The following is an 18,909-nucleotide window of genomic DNA, read 5'->3' as shown; positions in this document are numbered from 1 at the left end:
TGCATGTGAATGACCATATAAGTTGTGGAAAAGGGTACACAGCATTTCTGGTTGTGAGCTATTAGTAAAAGCTGACTTTTTGCATTAGCAGTTAGGATCCGTTCTGTTAAAGCCACGTCCACCCGAGATAATGCAGTTTGTGTGCGGGTATTGTGTATTATTACTGTTATTCCTCTGACTTGCTAAAAGCTGAAGGGCTAACATTATGTGACTAAATGCAGCGTCACACCACTAGCTTTCAAGTGTGGCATGTCATTAAAAGGAAGCAGAACAGGTACTACCAGGTACAGGAAGTATAAATGTGTAACTAAGTGCAAAGGGGACCTTTAGCACCTTTGTGTTTCATCTGTGCATGATTTAAAGTTCATCCAGAGGGACATGCCGAGAAATCAAGTCTTCCTGTTTTAATAGACGGGTTTTAAATGCATAACAAGAAGTTAGTTGTGTCACTTACTCAGTATGGTTATCATCTGTGCTCTGCCATTGATTCAGAGTTGCGTAAACCTGTAAAATACTTTGTATTGTATTTGTAAAAATTTTTGGGACAAAATCCTGATGTTTTGTTCAAGAGTGTCTTGCCTGTGGCTGTTGTGTAGAAATGAAGCACTACATAGAGCAGCCTCAACTTGGCAACTCATGTTCCCCTAGTGAGTAAAAAAACATCCAAGTGGTCTAATAATAGATCAGTACTAGATAATTTATTTTTTTTTAAACATTCAATTCAAAAGCTGTGTCATACCACCTCATATTCATGCCAGCAGAATTCGATAGGCCAGTTTTATGGTTACTCTCCAAAAAAAACTTGAAGGGTTTGTGCTTTGTTCTGACTCACTGATTTCTGTAAAATACACTACATATGAAAAAAAGTAAGCAAAGTAATAGTCCTTCCTTTTTTTCCCTTTAGAACAAGCTTGGAGTTAAGTAATAGAAACACAAGCTTCCCCTATGCTTCTTATGCCTGTAGATGTGGGAAATCATTCTTTGCTTAGGCTTTCCATTCTATTTTGAAGCTTCAGCAATTTTTAAATTGATGCAACCTTTAATTTCATTTTTTCGAGAACTAGATGGGAACATCTAGATTGAATTTTCATTCATCAGAAGCCAAGTATGATGCAAGCATCTTTCAGAGACAGCCAAACTGAGCATCATTTGTATCAGCTGTTGCAGCTCCTTGTCCATCTTGAGGTCAGTAATTCTCTGTCATAAACTAGAATACATTTCAATATAATTTTTTTTTCTTTAGTTAACCAAAAATTTGCATATTGTGAAGATATTCCAGTTGCACATGATTGCATACTAGCTGACCAACAGTTCCTGTCTCCATTTCCCATCACCGTCATTTAAGGCAGTTTTAGCTCATGCAAGGACGAGGGCAAGCGTGCTAAGTGTACTAAGTGATGGATAATCTCTGTTATAGTCCATCGTGCTAAGAGACAGAGAAGTTCACTCTTGAAGGTGTTAGAACAGAGATGAGACATCATTGATATTTTTCCTCCTTGCTTTACAGAATTACTTGCATGTATGGTAAAGTAACTAATGCATGTTCTATGGCACAGGAAAAGGGAACAATGAATAAATTCAGGTTTCTACTGACTCGTAGCAATAAGCAGGATGATTTGATGAAAAATATCAATACCTCACAAGAACACTAATGACTTAATACCATTGTTTCTGCTTCAGAGTGCCCAAGGAAAAGAAAATGAGCTTGAACATTAGCTTCGAGGCCAGGTTGGATGGGGCTTTGAGTGACCTGGTCTTAGGGGAAGGTGTCCCTGCCCAGGGCACGGGGGTTGGAACTCAGTGATCTTTCAGGTCCCTTCTAACCCAAACCATTCTATGACTTTGTGTTTTTAACAAATGGAGACTACTACTAGTGGTGGAACATCTGTGCACCAAACCGCTTTAATAGACATGAACAGCTGGAGAACATGCCATTCCATTCTTCCAAGAGGCTGCCTCCTCCTGTAGGAACTTAAACCTGTTAAGTGATGAGGAAAATGAAGCCAGGTCTGTAACTACCATTACTGTTAAGCCTTCTGTTACCACTGGGTAAGAATGGACTTAATATGGTTTAAAGTTCCCCTCCATGAGACAGCAAGAAAATGAAGAGCAGGAAAGGCATAGGAAGATCATGTGAGACTTTCCAGCACATTTGAATTTACTGAAACATGATGCATGTGACTGGAATGTTTCTATCGCTGTCTACAAGCTGTTTAGGAAAGACAAGATGAGTAATAAGGTATGAAGGAGTAAGACTATACAGACTAAAATATTGCTACTTGTATTAATACCTCAGAATTGCAGAATCTTAAGTGCCCATAAATAACTGCTAACAAAGCCTCCGTAGTACTTCTGTTATGGATCTTAACTCATCACTAAATCATACCAGAGAAGGAAAGGTTTTTATTATGCACAACTGCGTAATGAAAAGTTCAGACGCTATAGCAGATTTATTCTCTCAAGCAAGCACAATTTAAACTACACTTCCAATAGGAAATAGATTAATTCTGTAACACAAAAGGCATTGCATCCAACGTGGTAACTTCCTATTGGAACTCACTAGAAAAAAAAGTAGTACTGGACTAAAAATTAGTTGTTATCTAGATCTAGTAATGACCAATGACTCCAAGTAACATTCAATTTGGTCAGATAACGGATCCAACTATTATGTCTCTATGGATCTGCAGTGCTTCAAAGAATTCAGTATTTTTTTATTGAATAAAATCATAGGAAAAATGGAGGACCAATATTTAAAAAGCATGAATGACAACCAAGACTTCCTGAAGAAGACTTTGTTGTCAAATAGATAAGGGTTCCAGAGTCAAAAGACTAAAATCCCATCTCAAAGTTAAGACAATTCAAAGCCAAACATCAATACAAAAATTAGAAGTTAAGAAATGTAAAAAAAAAAAGTAAGAGAAAAAGAGAAATCCTACTGAGAAGGTATTAGGAACAAAAAGCATGCTAACAGTTCTTAATATTCATTATTGCATCAATAAAGTAACTGTACAAAAAAGAAAAAAATCAGTTCCAATTTCTGTCCTGTATCTGGCAGGGATCAGGGTGGCCTACCACAGCAGGTAGGGATTAATGAGGCAAATTACTCTTTGGATGATGGGCTGTAATCACACACAAGTTGTACTTTTTTCAGACACAAGTTTGAGATGAATAAAGGAAAAACTGCACAAGTTTTAATGTCCCATAGGCAATCTAATGGTTCTTTTTTCTGTGTAAACTATGATTTAATTTAATAGCCCTTCTGGATATAAGCTGTTCCCATATGGAAAACAGGATTCAGAGAAATCTGGAGATCACTTGGTTCCCTTTTTTGTCCCCAAGGTAGGATGTATGTATACATACCTACGTAATTTCTGACACATTTGTCTAATCCGTTCCTAAAAATCTGTAATGGTGGAAGTGGCACCTTTTTTTTTAGGCAGTCTCTTCTAGTGCGTATGTATTTGCTTTCAGTACTACTGCTGTACTGTACTGCAATTTGCTCAGGCATTTCACTGGCTGCGGACAAGAAAAGCACTGAAATTAGCATGGAAATACACTTCTCTATACTTTTTAACAGGCTTGATTGTTTAGGTTGATTTTAAGAAATTCAAGAATTTGAGATTGCTCAGTTCTGTGATACAAGGAGAATTGCTACAGCTCACCATGTCTCCACTTCCTTGTAGTGAGTAAAGTAAGGTCTACACAGAAATGATGGGCAGTTAAGCTTTCTTAATTACCAGTTGCTAAAACCTTTTATGAAAATCAATTGTAGCAATATTATATAGCTATTACTGCTGTTAATGAAAGTGACCACACTTTGTAGTGAGCAGGACATAGAGACCTTGTACTACTTTTGCACCTCCTTGTGTTCTTGGATTAACTGGCTCCTACAGTTGCAAATACCTTACAGTAACAGATGCAGTTCTTCCAGAAGCACTTGCCCTACAGGAAGGCTGTCACGTGGGAGAAGGCAGCATTAATGGGAGTCCCTCATCTCAGTCTCTGTCCTCAGTGCATTCTTTGAAGGTGAAGCCATACAGTGATGAAGTAGGGCAGGGAAACCAATCTTTTGCCACCCATTCACTTGTTCTCGGCAGCACGCTGACCTACTGCCAACTCCGTCAGCTTTGTTTTTCCTTTTAATCCCATTGTCATCACATTGGAGCACAGAGGTAGCCCATAAAATTTGTAAGCACTTGTGTAGTACAGTACATTTTAAAAGCAACTTGAACAATGGAAAAGAAATCTTACTGTAGAAGGCTGGAATGTAGCAGTTAAGTTTCATTTGCCCCAGACCTCTGGAGCCTTGTTGCTACTAGTTTCACAGGTTACAAAAGAAAATTATGTGAGATGCTGTATGTGAAAGGACAAATTCATTGGGGATCATACTTAAATACGCCTGTCCTAGCAGGAAAAGAATGAGTTACTGTTAAGGAATTCTGGGAAGACTGCCTCTCCAGGAACTGCAGTACCTTTCCATGTATCTTCACTGTGGACTGCACCTTCACTCCCATGAAGTCATGGTCTGACGTGCATTTAAAGCCTGCCCTACCCCTGGCAGATGCAGTTGCTGCCTAGGACTATTCGGTGTTTATTGCATGACAGCAGCATTGTTTACATTGGAAATGAGTTCTTTAGGATATGTGGAGTTAATTCAGATAAAATAATTGAAAAGCCTGTCTGATTATATGTAATTCTTTTATCACACATCTTCTATAAACACAATGAAAATAAACTCCTGCACTGTTTAAGAAATAATTAGAAATTATGCCTTTGAAAATTTTAACTATCAAGTTTAAAGTATACTAGATACTAATGAACAAAAGTATTCACCCAAGGACCTTACAGAGTAACTATTTTCCATTATTTCCCAAGTGTGTATTTACGTGTTGTTTTCACTATGCTTCTAATTCCAGGGAGTTGTAGTCATTCTACACAGAATCATAAGTCTTTATGGCTGTAAATTTACAACATCATGATTCACGTGTCGCCACCAAGCCAAATGAAAGCTGTTGAAAACTTGGTCTGTCTTTTTTCCTTTTTATAAAAAGAGGCCTGGCCATGGAGTTAGGAGTATGCATTTTCTTGTCACATATGCAGTTTTTCTAAAAGTAGAAGTAAGATACTGACCATTTGATGGCTGAGCACAAGCTGAAAGCAGAAATAAAGTCTGCTATTTTAGATCCTGTACTATATAAAAGTTTTTTGACTGTTACTGTGAGGGAGGGTCTGGGTTTGCTTGGGTTTTGGGGCTTTGTTTGTTTTTTTTTTTATTTGAAAGATGTCTTGTGTTCTCTAAACATGAAGTTGTGATTACAAATTGATTTTTTGAATGAGATAACATTTTCTACAGAAATAACTGAAGTGGACACTAAGCTTATTTTATTTGCTTGTCTTTTTTTTTTTTTTAAGGAACATGTGTAGTGTATTTCATTTTCATGGATTGCACTGAAAAAGAATAAAAAATAGATTAAAAAGTTACAGCAATGAAAAGGAGTCCCAAATTGGATACTTCATGCTCTCTCTACAGAATGTTCAATGCTTAACTGCCATGTTGTATCTAAGTTATATAGGTTAGCCAAAGGCAATGAACACGCACAGACGCCATCCAATTGTCCTTTTATATTTTTATTCGGTGTTAAGTAACTCCACAAGAAAACAAAATCAGTTACTCTGGTGTACGTGAAATCAGAACAATACAACCACTTGAAGCAAAAAGTAGAAACAAATTTCAGCCCAGGAATGGAAAACTGATACTTCAGTGCTATGGATATGCAATGCGCTTCATACCACAGTGCGGTTCAGCGTATGCCAACCTTTAATGCTTTTGTTGTTGTTGTTGTTGTTGTTGTTGTTGTGTGTGTTTCTATCCATACAGAAAAACTAAAAACCACACTTCAATTCTCACTGAAAGCTTTAGAGCTTTAGCCATTAAACTATGAAAACAAGTAAAGACAATTTGTTATTGCCCAAGCTCCATATACGATTTTATTTTCCCCAAAGGTGCTGGAATTATTACATGCCACAATGTAACTATAAGCAACACCTTTGTTGGTTTTGAGCCCTTTCTTACCAAAGAAGCAGCTCTAGCCAAAATTAACTGAGCTGAAGTTTGTGTTTGAAATATGTCCATTTGGTCATTTCTTGTTCTCGAATGAAGTTCTATTCCATTCTTCACTGTAGTGATTTGAAGAATTTATGTGTAAAGTTGTTTTTTACTTTCATGTTACAGTTAACTAGTTCTCAGTGCAGGTGCTAAACAACCTTTCAAGGAAGCTCCAGAAGAAAGTAAAATATATAAAAATCTATCCAAAGTCTGCAAATAAATTAAGAAAAGAAACTGTAAAGTGTCAAAAGATTTGTTGTATGAATACAAACCCTAAAACGTAGTCTAAGAGGAGGACCAAAAGTCCCTGGGTGAGGACAAACCAAGCCAATTTTAAGTAAGGATCTCAACAAAAGCATTGCGCAAAGAATGGCATGGTTTTCCAACCACATATTTAAAATTCTTACATTATCAATCGAATAAAGGCAACAAAACCCTGTTACTAAGAAAACCATTCTAGCACAGAACATATTTCAAAGGCAGTTCAGCTCACATTTCAAACAGCTATAGTTCTCATGAGGTTTATTGCCTGTCAAAATTAATGGTTAAGCTTTTCAAGTCAGTATTGGACTTTCTGCACTTCCTGATGTTATAGACATGCTGCTATTGTATAGACTAGTTAGTTGTTGTTGTTTTTTAAACTATGAGTTGGTAAAAACTTAGAATGTTTAGTTTCGCAAATATTGCTCCTCCTGGCTTATACATTTTGCATAATGTGTTAAAAGCACAAGGAGTTGATAGTCTTGTACAGATGCAACTTGACAATGTATTGACTTTCTAAGTTAACAAAATAAAATTTAAAAGCAAGTCACATAAAGCAACAATCACTACTGCAATCACACATGTATTTTGTAAGTCATCGCTTTCCCTGCCCCCACCCACCACACACATAACTTGCCCCACACATTCTCTCAGAAACACAAAATGAACTACGAGATTTACTAAGTTACAGCCACAACAGCAGCTAACTGCAGCAGCCACAGGATTTCTTTCAAGTGAAGCACTGACCCTTTGCATTTAAAACATTGAACACTCTGAGCATTTTAGATAGTTTCAGTCATTCAGGCTCAAGTTCAGTACAGGATGCTTTTGCAGGTTACATGAATGCCATCATCTGCAACAAGACAACATTCCCATTACTTGTTACAAAATTCACAACAATCCACACATCACCCCAGTGGTTTGTTATTTTTGGTGTTACTTTTTGAACTTCTGCCCCACATTGGCAATTTGCTAAAAAGGACAAAAAAAAAGAAAAAAAGGAAAAAAAAAACCCCCACATTGCCTCCATACCTACAAAAAATCCTTGGCTTCTCCAGTTAGCAAAAATACAAACCATGGTATCCTCAATGTTGGTTTGCGGGAGAGGGGAATCATAGGATAGAAAACACAGTTTCTGTAAGTCTCTAAAGCACAACCCTGTTGTTCCTACTTCAAAGTTATGAGATTTACTGAATGAAGACTGGACAAGTCATTCATGCTTTTCTCCTGCATTCAGAAAGGCACTGATAGATTACAGTGTTAAGTATTTATCTCCCAGTTCTTAAAGAACAAAGCCTAATGTGCAGAAAGCTGAAGTCTCTGAATAGCAGAAGTAGTTGTAGACACTGCGATGCTAAGAAGATAGTAATAGGGGGAGGGCTACAGTTACGAATGAAAATAACTGCAATTAAGATGCAAAAAAGCAGTGGTACTACTAAGACAAGCACATGCACATCCATTCTTGATTTGACAACACAATCTAGTCTAGTTCAAATAGCCAAGAATTTAACAGGGGTTTTTTGGGAAAAAAAAAAAAAAAAATCTTCAACAGGACAGCTGTGTCCTCATCTATAAAATAAGCAAGAAGAGAAAGATAAATACACATCTGAATCCATTAACTGAAGAGGAAACTTAAGTTGTTGTTTTAGAGCTACAGACCCTCAAGAAGGATAGTTTTCCATCTCATGTTACTTTAAAATCATCTGTTCTACTCTGCAGTTTTTATAGTTGAGTTCGAGAAAAAAGCTCCTCCTCACATGGATCAGCCCATTCACTTCCACCTTCTGAAGCTGTGTCTTCAGAGCTGGAGCTATCACTGGAGTAGACCTTCTTCCTGAAGCCATTTGGTTTTGCCTCAGCATTTATATCATCTGCACATCTTGCTTCATAAACAGAAGAAACCTAAGGATTTAAACTGACAGTGTTGATGGGGAACAATAAAGAACATGCTTGCTTTTTTTTCTGAGCTGGGAGGTCATACAGTTTTGTAGTTGTTCATGAGAGATGTCATGATTACAGGGCAAGTGCTCCTCTACCCTGACTTAGTCCACTATGTAGAAAGGACTGCAGAACAGCAGGAAAAAAAAAGGTGGGGCTTTTCTTATTTTTTCCTATTCCTTAATTTTAGGATTTGCACAAAATAGCAAGAGAATCAAAAGTGAACTCAGTTAGAATGCATCATTATCACAGGTCAAGTTAGAAAATTACTGTAAAAGTTATCTGCAAAATTTGGTAGTATTAAATATCAAGAAAACACAGCACAGATCTGACTAAACCAATATATTTTCAGCTGATTCAGTCAAGCTATAGCAAGCATGTCACAGTGTAAATTTAAGTGCTATCATCACTATAAAGTTTAAAAGTGTATCAGAAAGTGGATGTGTACATTAAGATTTTCCCTACAGCAAAAAAATCAGGATTTTGTTCGTAAGCAGGACAGAATTCAGCACACGTTATGTTTATGCCTTTAGTTACTGTTCCTTTCTGCCTTCATAGTGCACACCAGCCCACTCTACGCTTACTGAAATTAGAAGCTGAGGAAAAACAGACTCATGTTTAACACACATGACAAGCAAAAGCCAAGTGTTCCCAAAGGAAACAGAGTTTGCTTAACTACCAGAAGTACAATTGTTTGTACAGACGGTTGTACTCCCAAAGCACAACACTGCGGAGTTTTCAGAAGAATGGTCAAGACACAGAGGGGATAAAAAAACAAAGTAAGAAAAGAAAAGTTTTTGAAGGTTTTCATAGGAATTTCATTTGAGGCCAGACTGAAAACTGTAATGAAAGGAAAGATATGGTAGCACACCCTTAAAAAATAAACAAAAAACCTCCTCCCCAAACCAATGACAGACTTACCATATTAAAATCTAAAAGATGTTCATCATCATTGGATATTTCCTTTACATCTGCAAATTCTCCTACACCATTCTCTCCCTTGGCATTTGTGTAACACTCTTACATTGTGTTTGTGAGGGTGTTTCAGAGCAAAAAGGGAGAAAAAAAACAGAATTGAGGAACACTGTTATTTACATATAGCCAAAATGAAAGCATCTAGAGAAGTATTCTTGTCATTCACATTCACACTCTAAGCCATGTAAACTCTGTGTTTGTGGGGGGTTTTATCGTTTGACATCCTTAAAGAGATAAGCATAATACCTTATGGAAGCTTCACCAAATCTTACCTGGATAACCAAATAATAATTAAAAACAAGCTACTTACTTAATGAAAACATCTAAAAGAGTAAGGTAAAAAGAACAAGAACTACTTTTTTTATTACAAATGGTTCAGTACATTTTTCAATTCTGATACCACATAGTGTTTTAGATCATTCCTATTTCTATACCCATTACAAAATATAATGCAGCAGCAGCCTGATCCTGACTGAAGCTCAAAAAAAAAAAAAAAGTTGACATGAATGGCTGTGGTTTCTACTTACCAGAGTAAATTCCCATATATAATATTGACATATAACATAGAGATACATATGGACCACATGCATCAATACCCATATATTAAAAATTCCCGTACAGAAAATTGGATACAGCTGATGATTTGTAGAAGAGTAACATTAGCTCGGAGGATAAAGCTCTAGTTTTGTTAAACTTAGTCTAAAAGAGGAAATCTTGGAACTAATCTACTTCACATAAATTCTGCCACTGTACAAGGAGGTTCTGGACCTCAGAGTATTTTATACTGTACATTCTGCCCTCCTCTGAGGAAGCAAGGTGGTGAAACACATGCACAGTTACGCAGGTTCACCAGCAGATGTCAGCAGAAAAATGCCACAACTCACCCACAGGAATTCAAGGATGACTGGTGAAATACGTACTGGAGAGAGCGAATCGCTGCATTTGCTAGCATACCAACACCACCTCTACAATTGTCACCGTGAAAAAAAAACTCCACAACTTTACAAAAGGACACTAAAGATCTTTACTTTGTAACACTGATTTTTTTTTTTTTTTCTGATATGGGAGATTCTGTGACCAGGCCAGGAGGCAAATCAAAGTCCTGTGGGCATCAATCTGTTCTCTCTCACTGTGTAAACATATTTCCATAGTTGGGAGTGAAGTAAGTTAAGATGTTCTTGAAAGTAACCAAAACTGTCTTGAACACCAAAGTAAGGGCATTTAGGTCACAGAGAACACCGCTTCATTGGTTGTATTTCAAGGTGCACCCCAAAAATAGTTCAGTAATAATTACTGGCTAATCTACTTCCAGATTATTAAGGAACCAGGTCTCTGATCTAAAGTTTATTGCATGGAGCCGCTGCCAAAACAAAGCATCAGACAGCCTGTCAATTCAGTATACAGAATGTTCTTACTTAGCTTCTTGCCTTCTCCCCAGAAAAGGTAAATTAGTATGCAGGCCAAAAAAAAAGCAGTCTGGATTCTTGCCTGCCCACAGAAAACCTGGGCTTGGGCCAGCTGTCAGATGCTATGAATTCTTGGGAGGCAACAGAGAGGGCTGGAAGCACACCTGCTTCCGCTTGCGAGCAGCCTGCCTACCAAGACTGGACTTGCTCTCTGTGTGGGACAGAAAAATTCCCAGATTGTCACTCTGAAAGGAGGGGCCAAGAGGCAAATCCCTCTCCTTCCCAGCTTGAGAGAAATTCCACCCGTTCACCAAGTGACTGGCATGTTACCTATGCAAACCCATAAAAGGTAACTATCATGTTTTCACATTCTTACAAAATTAGCTACCTAGTAAGAATTATTCAGGTTGAAACATATTAAAAAATGTCATAAAGTTTTTTCAGAGTCAGAAATTAATATTCTATTAATTCTAGGCTCCGGAATTAAGTAGATTTGCAGAAACGTTAAGACTATTTTAAAAGTACTTTCATTTTAAAACTATATAGAAGCATGCTGGAGATTCATTACAAATGCAACTGAAGCATGCCAGGTCTCTCTCAGATAAGAGAATTTATTATGGAAGTTTACTGTTTGTTTTTTTTTTTTTTTTTTTTAAATACAGATGGTAGTTCCAATTCATCTGCAACAACTCCAATCCATAACAAAGAGCATTTCTTTCTAACACAGGCGCAACAGCAAGTTAGTTCAAACAGGCATAGCTTCTTACCTTCACACTGTGATGCAGGAAAAAGGGGAGAATAAAGCGCCTTTTCCCACCAGCATTGCTTTTCCTGGCTGCCACTCATTCTCTGCAGATTAGTAGTCAATATAGGAAAGTGTTTAGACAATAATCACACTTCATTATGCCATAAATAATATACTTACATGTAAAGGAGGAAACTCGGGTATTACAACCAATTTGCTAGGTCTTAGAGGTCACACTGTTCAATTTCTAATAGTTATGGGAAAGGACTGTCAAACTACAACACAACATCCATAATCTGAACTCTTACACTGAATACGAGCTCCACGTAGGGGCTCGTACTTTGCCAATACAGAGCTGTACAAATCCAGAACGAAAAGACGAATTCCAGCCCTACACTGTACAATCGAAGTACAAGAGAGAACAGATAGCTACCCGAGAGATGAAAATACAACATCAGTAACATGACAAATAGTTCAATGTAAACCAAAACAGGAAAGAAAGCAAACAAACAGTGTCAACAGTTCATATTTAAAATCTGGAAGGGTGAATTAGCAGTACCATTACTACCAATGGGATAACATAAAATTAAACTAGAGAATGAATGTGGCAACACGAGGAAAAACTGGTTATAAGGATGATTAATAATTTGTCTTTATGCTAAAAGTATTCTCAATCTACTCACTAAAAACACCTAAATATTCCCCCTCCCCTATTTTAATGCTAATTTAAATTTACCAGAGCACTTTCCTTGTAAAATTGATGCGTATTGCTAAAATACCAGAGGCTTGTCACAACAGACATGTCCCTACTGTTATGACTGCATCTGGGGTAACCCCATTAATCTTCAAACTTCAAAAGATGCCAGCTTGTAACATCCCCTAGAGATATTAGATAAAATGATTCAAAACCAAACCATAGTGCAACTAGCTACTAAAAAACATTAACAAATGAGTGTCAACACTGAGTTTCTACCCAGCTTCTTCCTCTGTAAACCTGAGAACGTTTATGCAGGAACAATTAACAAGCCTCCTTTTGTTTCTTTTTTTGTAGAACTACAAACCTAGAGAATCTAAACTTACAAATGCTTATTACTTAATAAAGAGAAGTCCCTCTCAAACCAAATCAGCAGCTCAAGTGCTGCATTCTGAAGTGTCTGCCAGATTAAACTTCTTTTCCCCCACTAACTCCTGCTATAATGAATACTGAAGTTATCCACGTTGTATCCTCTTGTAACACTGAGGAACAGTCCTTTTGGAACCACTTGCCAAAAGCTCAAACCACAACTCCAGAAGAGGGAGTTCTTAGAAACTTAAACCATAGTTGGAAAAAGAAACAAAAAAGAAAGAAAGAAAAGAAAGCTCAAGGGTATTTGAAGCATGACACACATTTACAAATAAATTCAATCACGGAAGCCTCAGCCTGCTGCTGACTACAGATAGAGGCATCTGAACTGCACAGGCACAATGCTTCATTAACTTCAAAGTCTCCCTCATCACTGGTGCCACACCTGCACTTGTATCTGCACACGCGATAAGCTGGAGGAATCACAATGGGTCCCAAGCAAAGCCAGCTTGAGTCCGGCAGGGTTTAACAAGCTACAGCAGCCTTGTTTCCTGGGTGAAGTCACCATCAGAGCGTACGTATCTGCTTCAGGATGGGTCGGTGCCTGAACTGATGCTGGCTGCAGGCCACCTCAGCTCCCGCGTCCTTCCATCACTGCCTCGCCACCAGAGGAGTTAGAGAAAGCCAGACACATCTCCTAGTGCGTGCAGAAGCAGCCCAGCAGGACTTCAGTCTGAGCTCAGACCTGGCCCTCTGGCACCCACACTGACCCCTGTGGAACGATGGGTGTTGTTTCTAAACCAGCATTAAGGTCAGATGTGTAAAGCAGAAGGATGTAAAGATCTGCTATCCATACTAAAGCCATTTGAGGGTTTTGTGATAAGGCACACGAGTTCATGTCCATTTTATACATTCACTGAAGAAAACCCTTTTTTCCTACAGTTGCTTAGATGTTTACTACAATTATGTTGTCTGTCATCATAAAAATTTCTGAAAATTAAAGTACTCTTAATCAGCAAATAAGAAACATCAATTTCAGAATAGTCCCATGACTCTACCTTCCTTTTCCTTCCTTTCTAAAACGGCATTTTTAATTTATGCCACCTCCTCCTCCCAGACATACTCACATGCTTGTCCAGTATTCTATCAAAAGTATTAATAATTTTCCCAGCTACTCATCTAAGTAGCTATTATTCTCAATTGTACTAATATTAGAAATTGCAAGTGGCAGTCTTTCCTCTCTGAAACTATTAATATTTATTTTACTTTATTCTTAAGTACAGCTCAAAGACAAGAAGGCAAAACCAACTGCAATGCTGTTGCACTCCCAGTCTTGCTGCAGGTCGGAGAGCAGACTGATGCGCTGCCTCTCTTGTTCTACAGCTAGACATGCGGTAAGAGAGGCTTCTCGTAGAGCTTCTCGCTGAGGATATGGAAAATCACCTGACTTCAGCATTTGCTAGCACAAGCACTACAGTAAAGTTATAGTTACAAAAGATTCTCCTCCCCTCAGATCCTGGCAAATTTCAGTCACAATTGTCTATGAATTTTCAGTAGATTCGGGTCAGAATTGTGCAGTTACGCTAAAAAACTAAAACTTCAGTTCTGCTTTTGTCCCTCTGATCTGTCCCTTACTGAGAGCTAAGCCAACAGCAGAAAAAGAAATCATTTTAATGTTTGTTATTGTATAAGAGTTTGAAACAGTAAAATAGTTTCAAAACTTTGAATAGCATTTATATGTTTTTCATTGGCATCTATAGTTCAAATCTGTTCCTTCCAACATCATTTTAATGTCTGTTTTCTCACATGAACCTTCCTAGGAACTTCATACAACAGCAGGGCTGTCCATTTATGTCTTTCATCCCAAATTTCAAATGAAACCTTCTGGTATACAAAAGAACAACCACTCTTTGCAAACATCACTACAAGTACTTTCTAAAGAAATAAAAGCAAGTATTTTTTTTTTCAACTAAAAAATTCTAGTGTTGCTTCAAAAATCAAATTACAGTGAAGCGACTCTGTAATCTAGCTGGAGTAAAGCAACTAACATGAGAGATTTTTGTAAGCTTAAGTGGATAATGACCATTTTAAGCTGTGTATTTGATCTCCAGCATCACCATGGAATAGCAATTCAGTGTTTTGTTAAGGATACAATGGAAAAAAAAAAGGGAAAACAAGCAGAGAAGTGAAAGATCGTTTCCTGCACCATGAATGCCATTTGCCACAGCCGGAGATTTTTCCTCACCTCTTCCACTCACACACATATTTGAAATAAAGCAGCCAAGGAAGATTATTATTTGTATTGCTGCTTTCTTCACAAGACTGCTACGGAAAGCAATACGTAATTCATTAGGTGATGAAGCTGTATTGCACGAATGCAGCAGAATATCCTGTTATATCGATCTGGGGAACAGGGCAAGCCGCTTCGGTGAACACACTTCAGACTGCGGAGCTGGGCCTACCAGAGCGAATGCCTGGCAGGAGCGTTTCCCGCTTTCGCTTGTGTAAACTGTTCCACACTCGCTACAGCAAGGGGTGTATCCAATACCATGGTTTTCAACTGTGACCAGCAAGCAGCCTGATGAACAGCACATTGAAGTGGTACACTTGGTTTGCTGACAGCGCTGAAATTTAACTGTAGTTTCCGTATGCCAAGATACTAAGCCAACTTTTAGGAATATTTCTGACAGCTGCATTTAGGCCAGTGAGGAAACAATGACTACCAATGTTGGGAAAGACCAGGTCTAGAAGTATGAAAACAGAATTCAAGAAAAAAGACCCAATCACATGATAAAATGATACTGGCACTGTCACATCTGCAATATGAGGTTTTGTTACCTGAATGATAAATGCGCAGCTGGAAAAGCCAAGAATCAAAACATAGGAGAAATCTGGACAGGGCAGAGGGTGGGGTTCCTTCCTCCTCCCCTTATGTATACAAATGTATTAAAAGGGAAGTTCATGTTGATACATTTAAAAAATCTCAACCCCCAAAGTATTTACTTTATTTATATTTTGGGGGTTTTTTATATATATAAAAAAAATTTCTCCTCATGTAAGAGCTTGGTTGCTCATACCTGTAGTTAATTAAGAAATTACTTTATTCTTTCTTCGTGGCTGAAAATAAGAGATAATTTTATTTTGCAATCTCAAATAAATTTCTTAGACAGCATTTATGAATATGCAACACATTTTTTCTCCACCAAAAACTGGTACAGGATGTGCTTGACAACTTAGATCTTATTTTATCAACAATCTGCTTAGGGGGAAATATTAATACAATTTTTTTTTTTTTTGCTGTTCCTTAACTAACAATTTTGTATGCGGCAGCAGTCATTTTTTGCTGATTTCCCTGCTTCCAGCACAAATTTTTCCCTACAGCTACAGGCAAAAGTCCATAGCAGGTTTATATGGCAGATTAGTCATTTGCTAGTTAGAAAAGTTACATTGGTCAGAACTTATTCTTCAAGCAAAATTTATGCAAAGCATCTTCTCAAAGCTGGGGTCTAAGGTTTTAAGGGCCATCTGCCTGAAGATCTTGAAAAAAGGGCCCTTCCCAGTACTTTATGAAAAGTTTTATTAAATTTTCCAGCTAGGCCTCTAAATAGCTATTATTTTTTTTGTCTAAATTGGTATGCCTTTCAGCATAGACTACTTGGCCTTTACATACTAATTTGAAAACACCAGCACTGAATATTTCTACTCTTTCAGAATGCATGCTGACAAGGATCGAGGCAGTGACAAGAGTTTTGCAGAATCTAAACAGAATAATCACTAAAGCCTCATTATGATCTGAATATTATCTGAAGTGTTACTACTGACAGTTTCATAACCAACCACAGAAAAAGTAAAAGTCATATTAATCTGTAAGTACAAATTTCCTTGAACTTGCTCTGCAGCCCCTTACTATGATAAAGAACACAAGAAACACGTGAATAATTTAGAAATCAAAGCAGCAATGAACCCATTGAGTCTCATTCCAAAAGATCCTAATTTTAGTTCATCGGATACCCAGGGAAGATAAATCTAGCTCAAGAAGCTGGTCAGAAATGAACAAAGGGAGCAGAGTCTAGATTTTATATTCTTAAAACTTATTAAAAAAAAAAAATTGGCAGTCACCTTAATTCTCAAATTTCACTAAAAATACAAGTGTAAGGGACCCTATGAGGTCATCTTGTCTCTATTCTTGCACAAAGCCGGAATCAACTACAAGGCACTCTACAAATCTAAATTGCTACACTCAAAATGTCTTCAAGACAGAATTTCCACTGCTTCCCTAAAAACTGAGCCTTACAGTAAACTTATTTTCCGGTTAGAATTATTTTTCTTCAATTTCCCTTGCTGTGATTTAAGGCCATCACATCCACTTCTCTTGTGTTTACTAGAGCCTACAGGACAAGCACAGCTTTCTCCTTATCTCCTGTAACTACGAACACAGCTTCTGCAAAACTGCTGAGTTCTTCTTTAAGTTTCTCTTTTTATTTGAGATAAAACAATCCCAGTTCCTTCACTCCATTTTCAAAAGCAGTGATCTTTGTGCTGCTCTCCTCAGGACATCCTTCTTGCTACAAGGCAATGGGAGCTGAGCCCAGTACTCCAGCAGCAGGCTTTCCAGTTCCAGCTACAGAGGAGCAATTACTTCCACTCTACAGAAGGGCATCCCTATTTATATGTCACTATGCTGCTGTCTTCCACAGTGTGTCATTGCTGATTTATGCTCACCTTATGATCTGCTTGAAGATCCTTTTCTGTTTCATTTTCTTGCCTGTCACTCCTCACATGTGTTTACGAAGGATTATTATTTTCTTTAGAAGTTTGTACTTGTCCCCACTGGATCGCATTTTATTTTTCAGACCACTTCTGCAATTTAACAACCTTCTGATTCCAATCCCGTCCTCCACTGTAACTGCAGACTTTCCCAGTTTGATATCATCAGGGATTTTCATAAACATGTATCAACACAGACTGTTATTTTGAGTGTGATCTTTTTGCCAAACCAATATTTAGAAACTTTCTCACTTTCTTGTGCATCCCTGCCATTTACTGGTTAAAACATTTATTTAGGAAATTTAAGAGTCATTGGTAATATCCCAGGTTCCATTTTCCTCTTTGAAAAGATGGAAATGTGTTTGCCTTTTATATATTTTCTATCTCCTCTGTGTTCTCAAACAAGTGCTCTACTAGGCTTTTTTTCAAATTAGTTGCCACTTCTCATGTTTAGCTGAACATTCCTATGATTAGCTGAACAGCATAATTTATCTGTACTACTCCTTTGCTTAATTGTCTTTGCACCAACAATTCAAACAACAAGAAAACCTGCACTAAACAATACCTTTTCGACATTATCTTTTCATAGCTTTCTAAACGTGTTAGTTCTGTGTCTCAGAAATATCCTTCAGTCATTTTTTCTGTTTCTGAATTACTTCTAGGACTTCCAGGTGTACCAAATCTTTGGTTTACCAACTTATTTTATACCTTGGGTTTTTTCCTCATGATTTTTACACTGTTACTCTGAACTCCATCAAGATACTCATGCAAGATACTTTCATCTTTCAAAATATCACCAAATGAGTGTGCTATTAATCAGAAATTTAGAGCTCAGAGTCTTTGTAGGTGTTTTCATCATCTGCCATGATCAGCACATATCAAGAACCAGCTGGACCAATCCTTCCTCAGGCATCCCTGAAGTTGCTCTCTCTTTTACAATGAAGTCTTTTGCTTTTGCCTGTGGATGACTGTACGTGCTCGTGAATGTTTTTCCCACTCAATTCTCCTGATTTTAAGGCACAAAGCAAAGCTCTCTGAATTGTGTCTCCTCCTTATCACTACCTAGGTTTATGGCAGGTTATCTCCTACACTATTGATGTCAGAACCAATATACGTAACGCACCTCTCTTCACTTTGTTTCTTGCAAGCCCTTCCTAAAGGAGTTACACACTTAACATTACCCCAGTCAAACTAAGTACCTCACCAAATCTAATAGGCAATTAAGTCAGGAGATCCATAAACACAGGTTTTGCCAGTAGAAATTCCTCACGTACAAATGTGTTGTCCTAGGCATGTTCAGACCTCAAAAGTTTGGTGGTGATTCTAACAAAACCCACAAGTCTATCTATGTCAAGAACTCAATACATATAAAACGTGTTGATAAGAGATTCAGCGTTGTTATATTCAGAAACCATTAAGTGGACCACACTGTATACTTACCCATGACTCCACAGCTAAATGGTACGAGGATTTACTTAGAAGAAAAACTGTACTTCAGTGGGCATTTTTTTTGTTGGGTTTTTTTGGTTGTTGTTGGGAAGGGGGGGCGGTGTTTGAGGGTTTGTTTCTTTTTTTTGTTTTTTTTTAATCTTAAGGCTATAATTATAAGAGTCATTATAATTCACTCTTGGAGAACTTCTGCAGGAGC

The 18,909-nt window shown here is 37.6% G+C and overlaps 1 protein-coding gene across 5 annotated transcripts in view; it reads right to left on the bottom strand.

Annotated features, from left to right (window-relative positions):
* Nucleotides 1–5,612: 5,612 nt before the first annotated feature.
* KIAA0232 (KIAA0232 ortholog) overlaps nt 5,613–18,909 on the bottom strand; it is a 70,363-nt gene continuing 57,066 nt past the window's right edge. For all 5 annotated transcript variants that reach the window (XM_086747373.1, XM_086747374.1, XM_086747375.1 and 2 more), the window contains 4 exons: nt 11,454–11,535; nt 9,227–9,324; nt 8,125–8,269; nt 5,613–7,220 (listed from right to left, as the gene is read on the bottom strand). In XM_086747373.1, the coding sequence (XP_086603499.1) occupies nt 7,180–7,220; nt 8,125–8,269; nt 9,227–9,324; nt 11,454–11,535 (366 nt within the window). In that variant the 3' untranslated portion in view covers nt 5,613–7,179. The remainder of the gene's footprint in view (nt 7,221–8,124; nt 8,270–9,226; nt 9,325–11,453; nt 11,536–18,909) is intronic.

This window comes from Chlamydotis macqueenii, chromosome 4 (genome assembly GCF_036417535.1).
Source record: "Chlamydotis macqueenii isolate bChlMac1 chromosome 4, bChlMac1.mat, whole genome shotgun sequence".
Taxonomy (NCBI): Eukaryota; Metazoa; Chordata; class Aves; order Otidiformes; family Otididae; genus Chlamydotis; species Chlamydotis macqueenii.
Note: the sequence above shows the minus strand (reverse complement) of the source record. Positions and strands in the feature narration are given on the sequence as shown.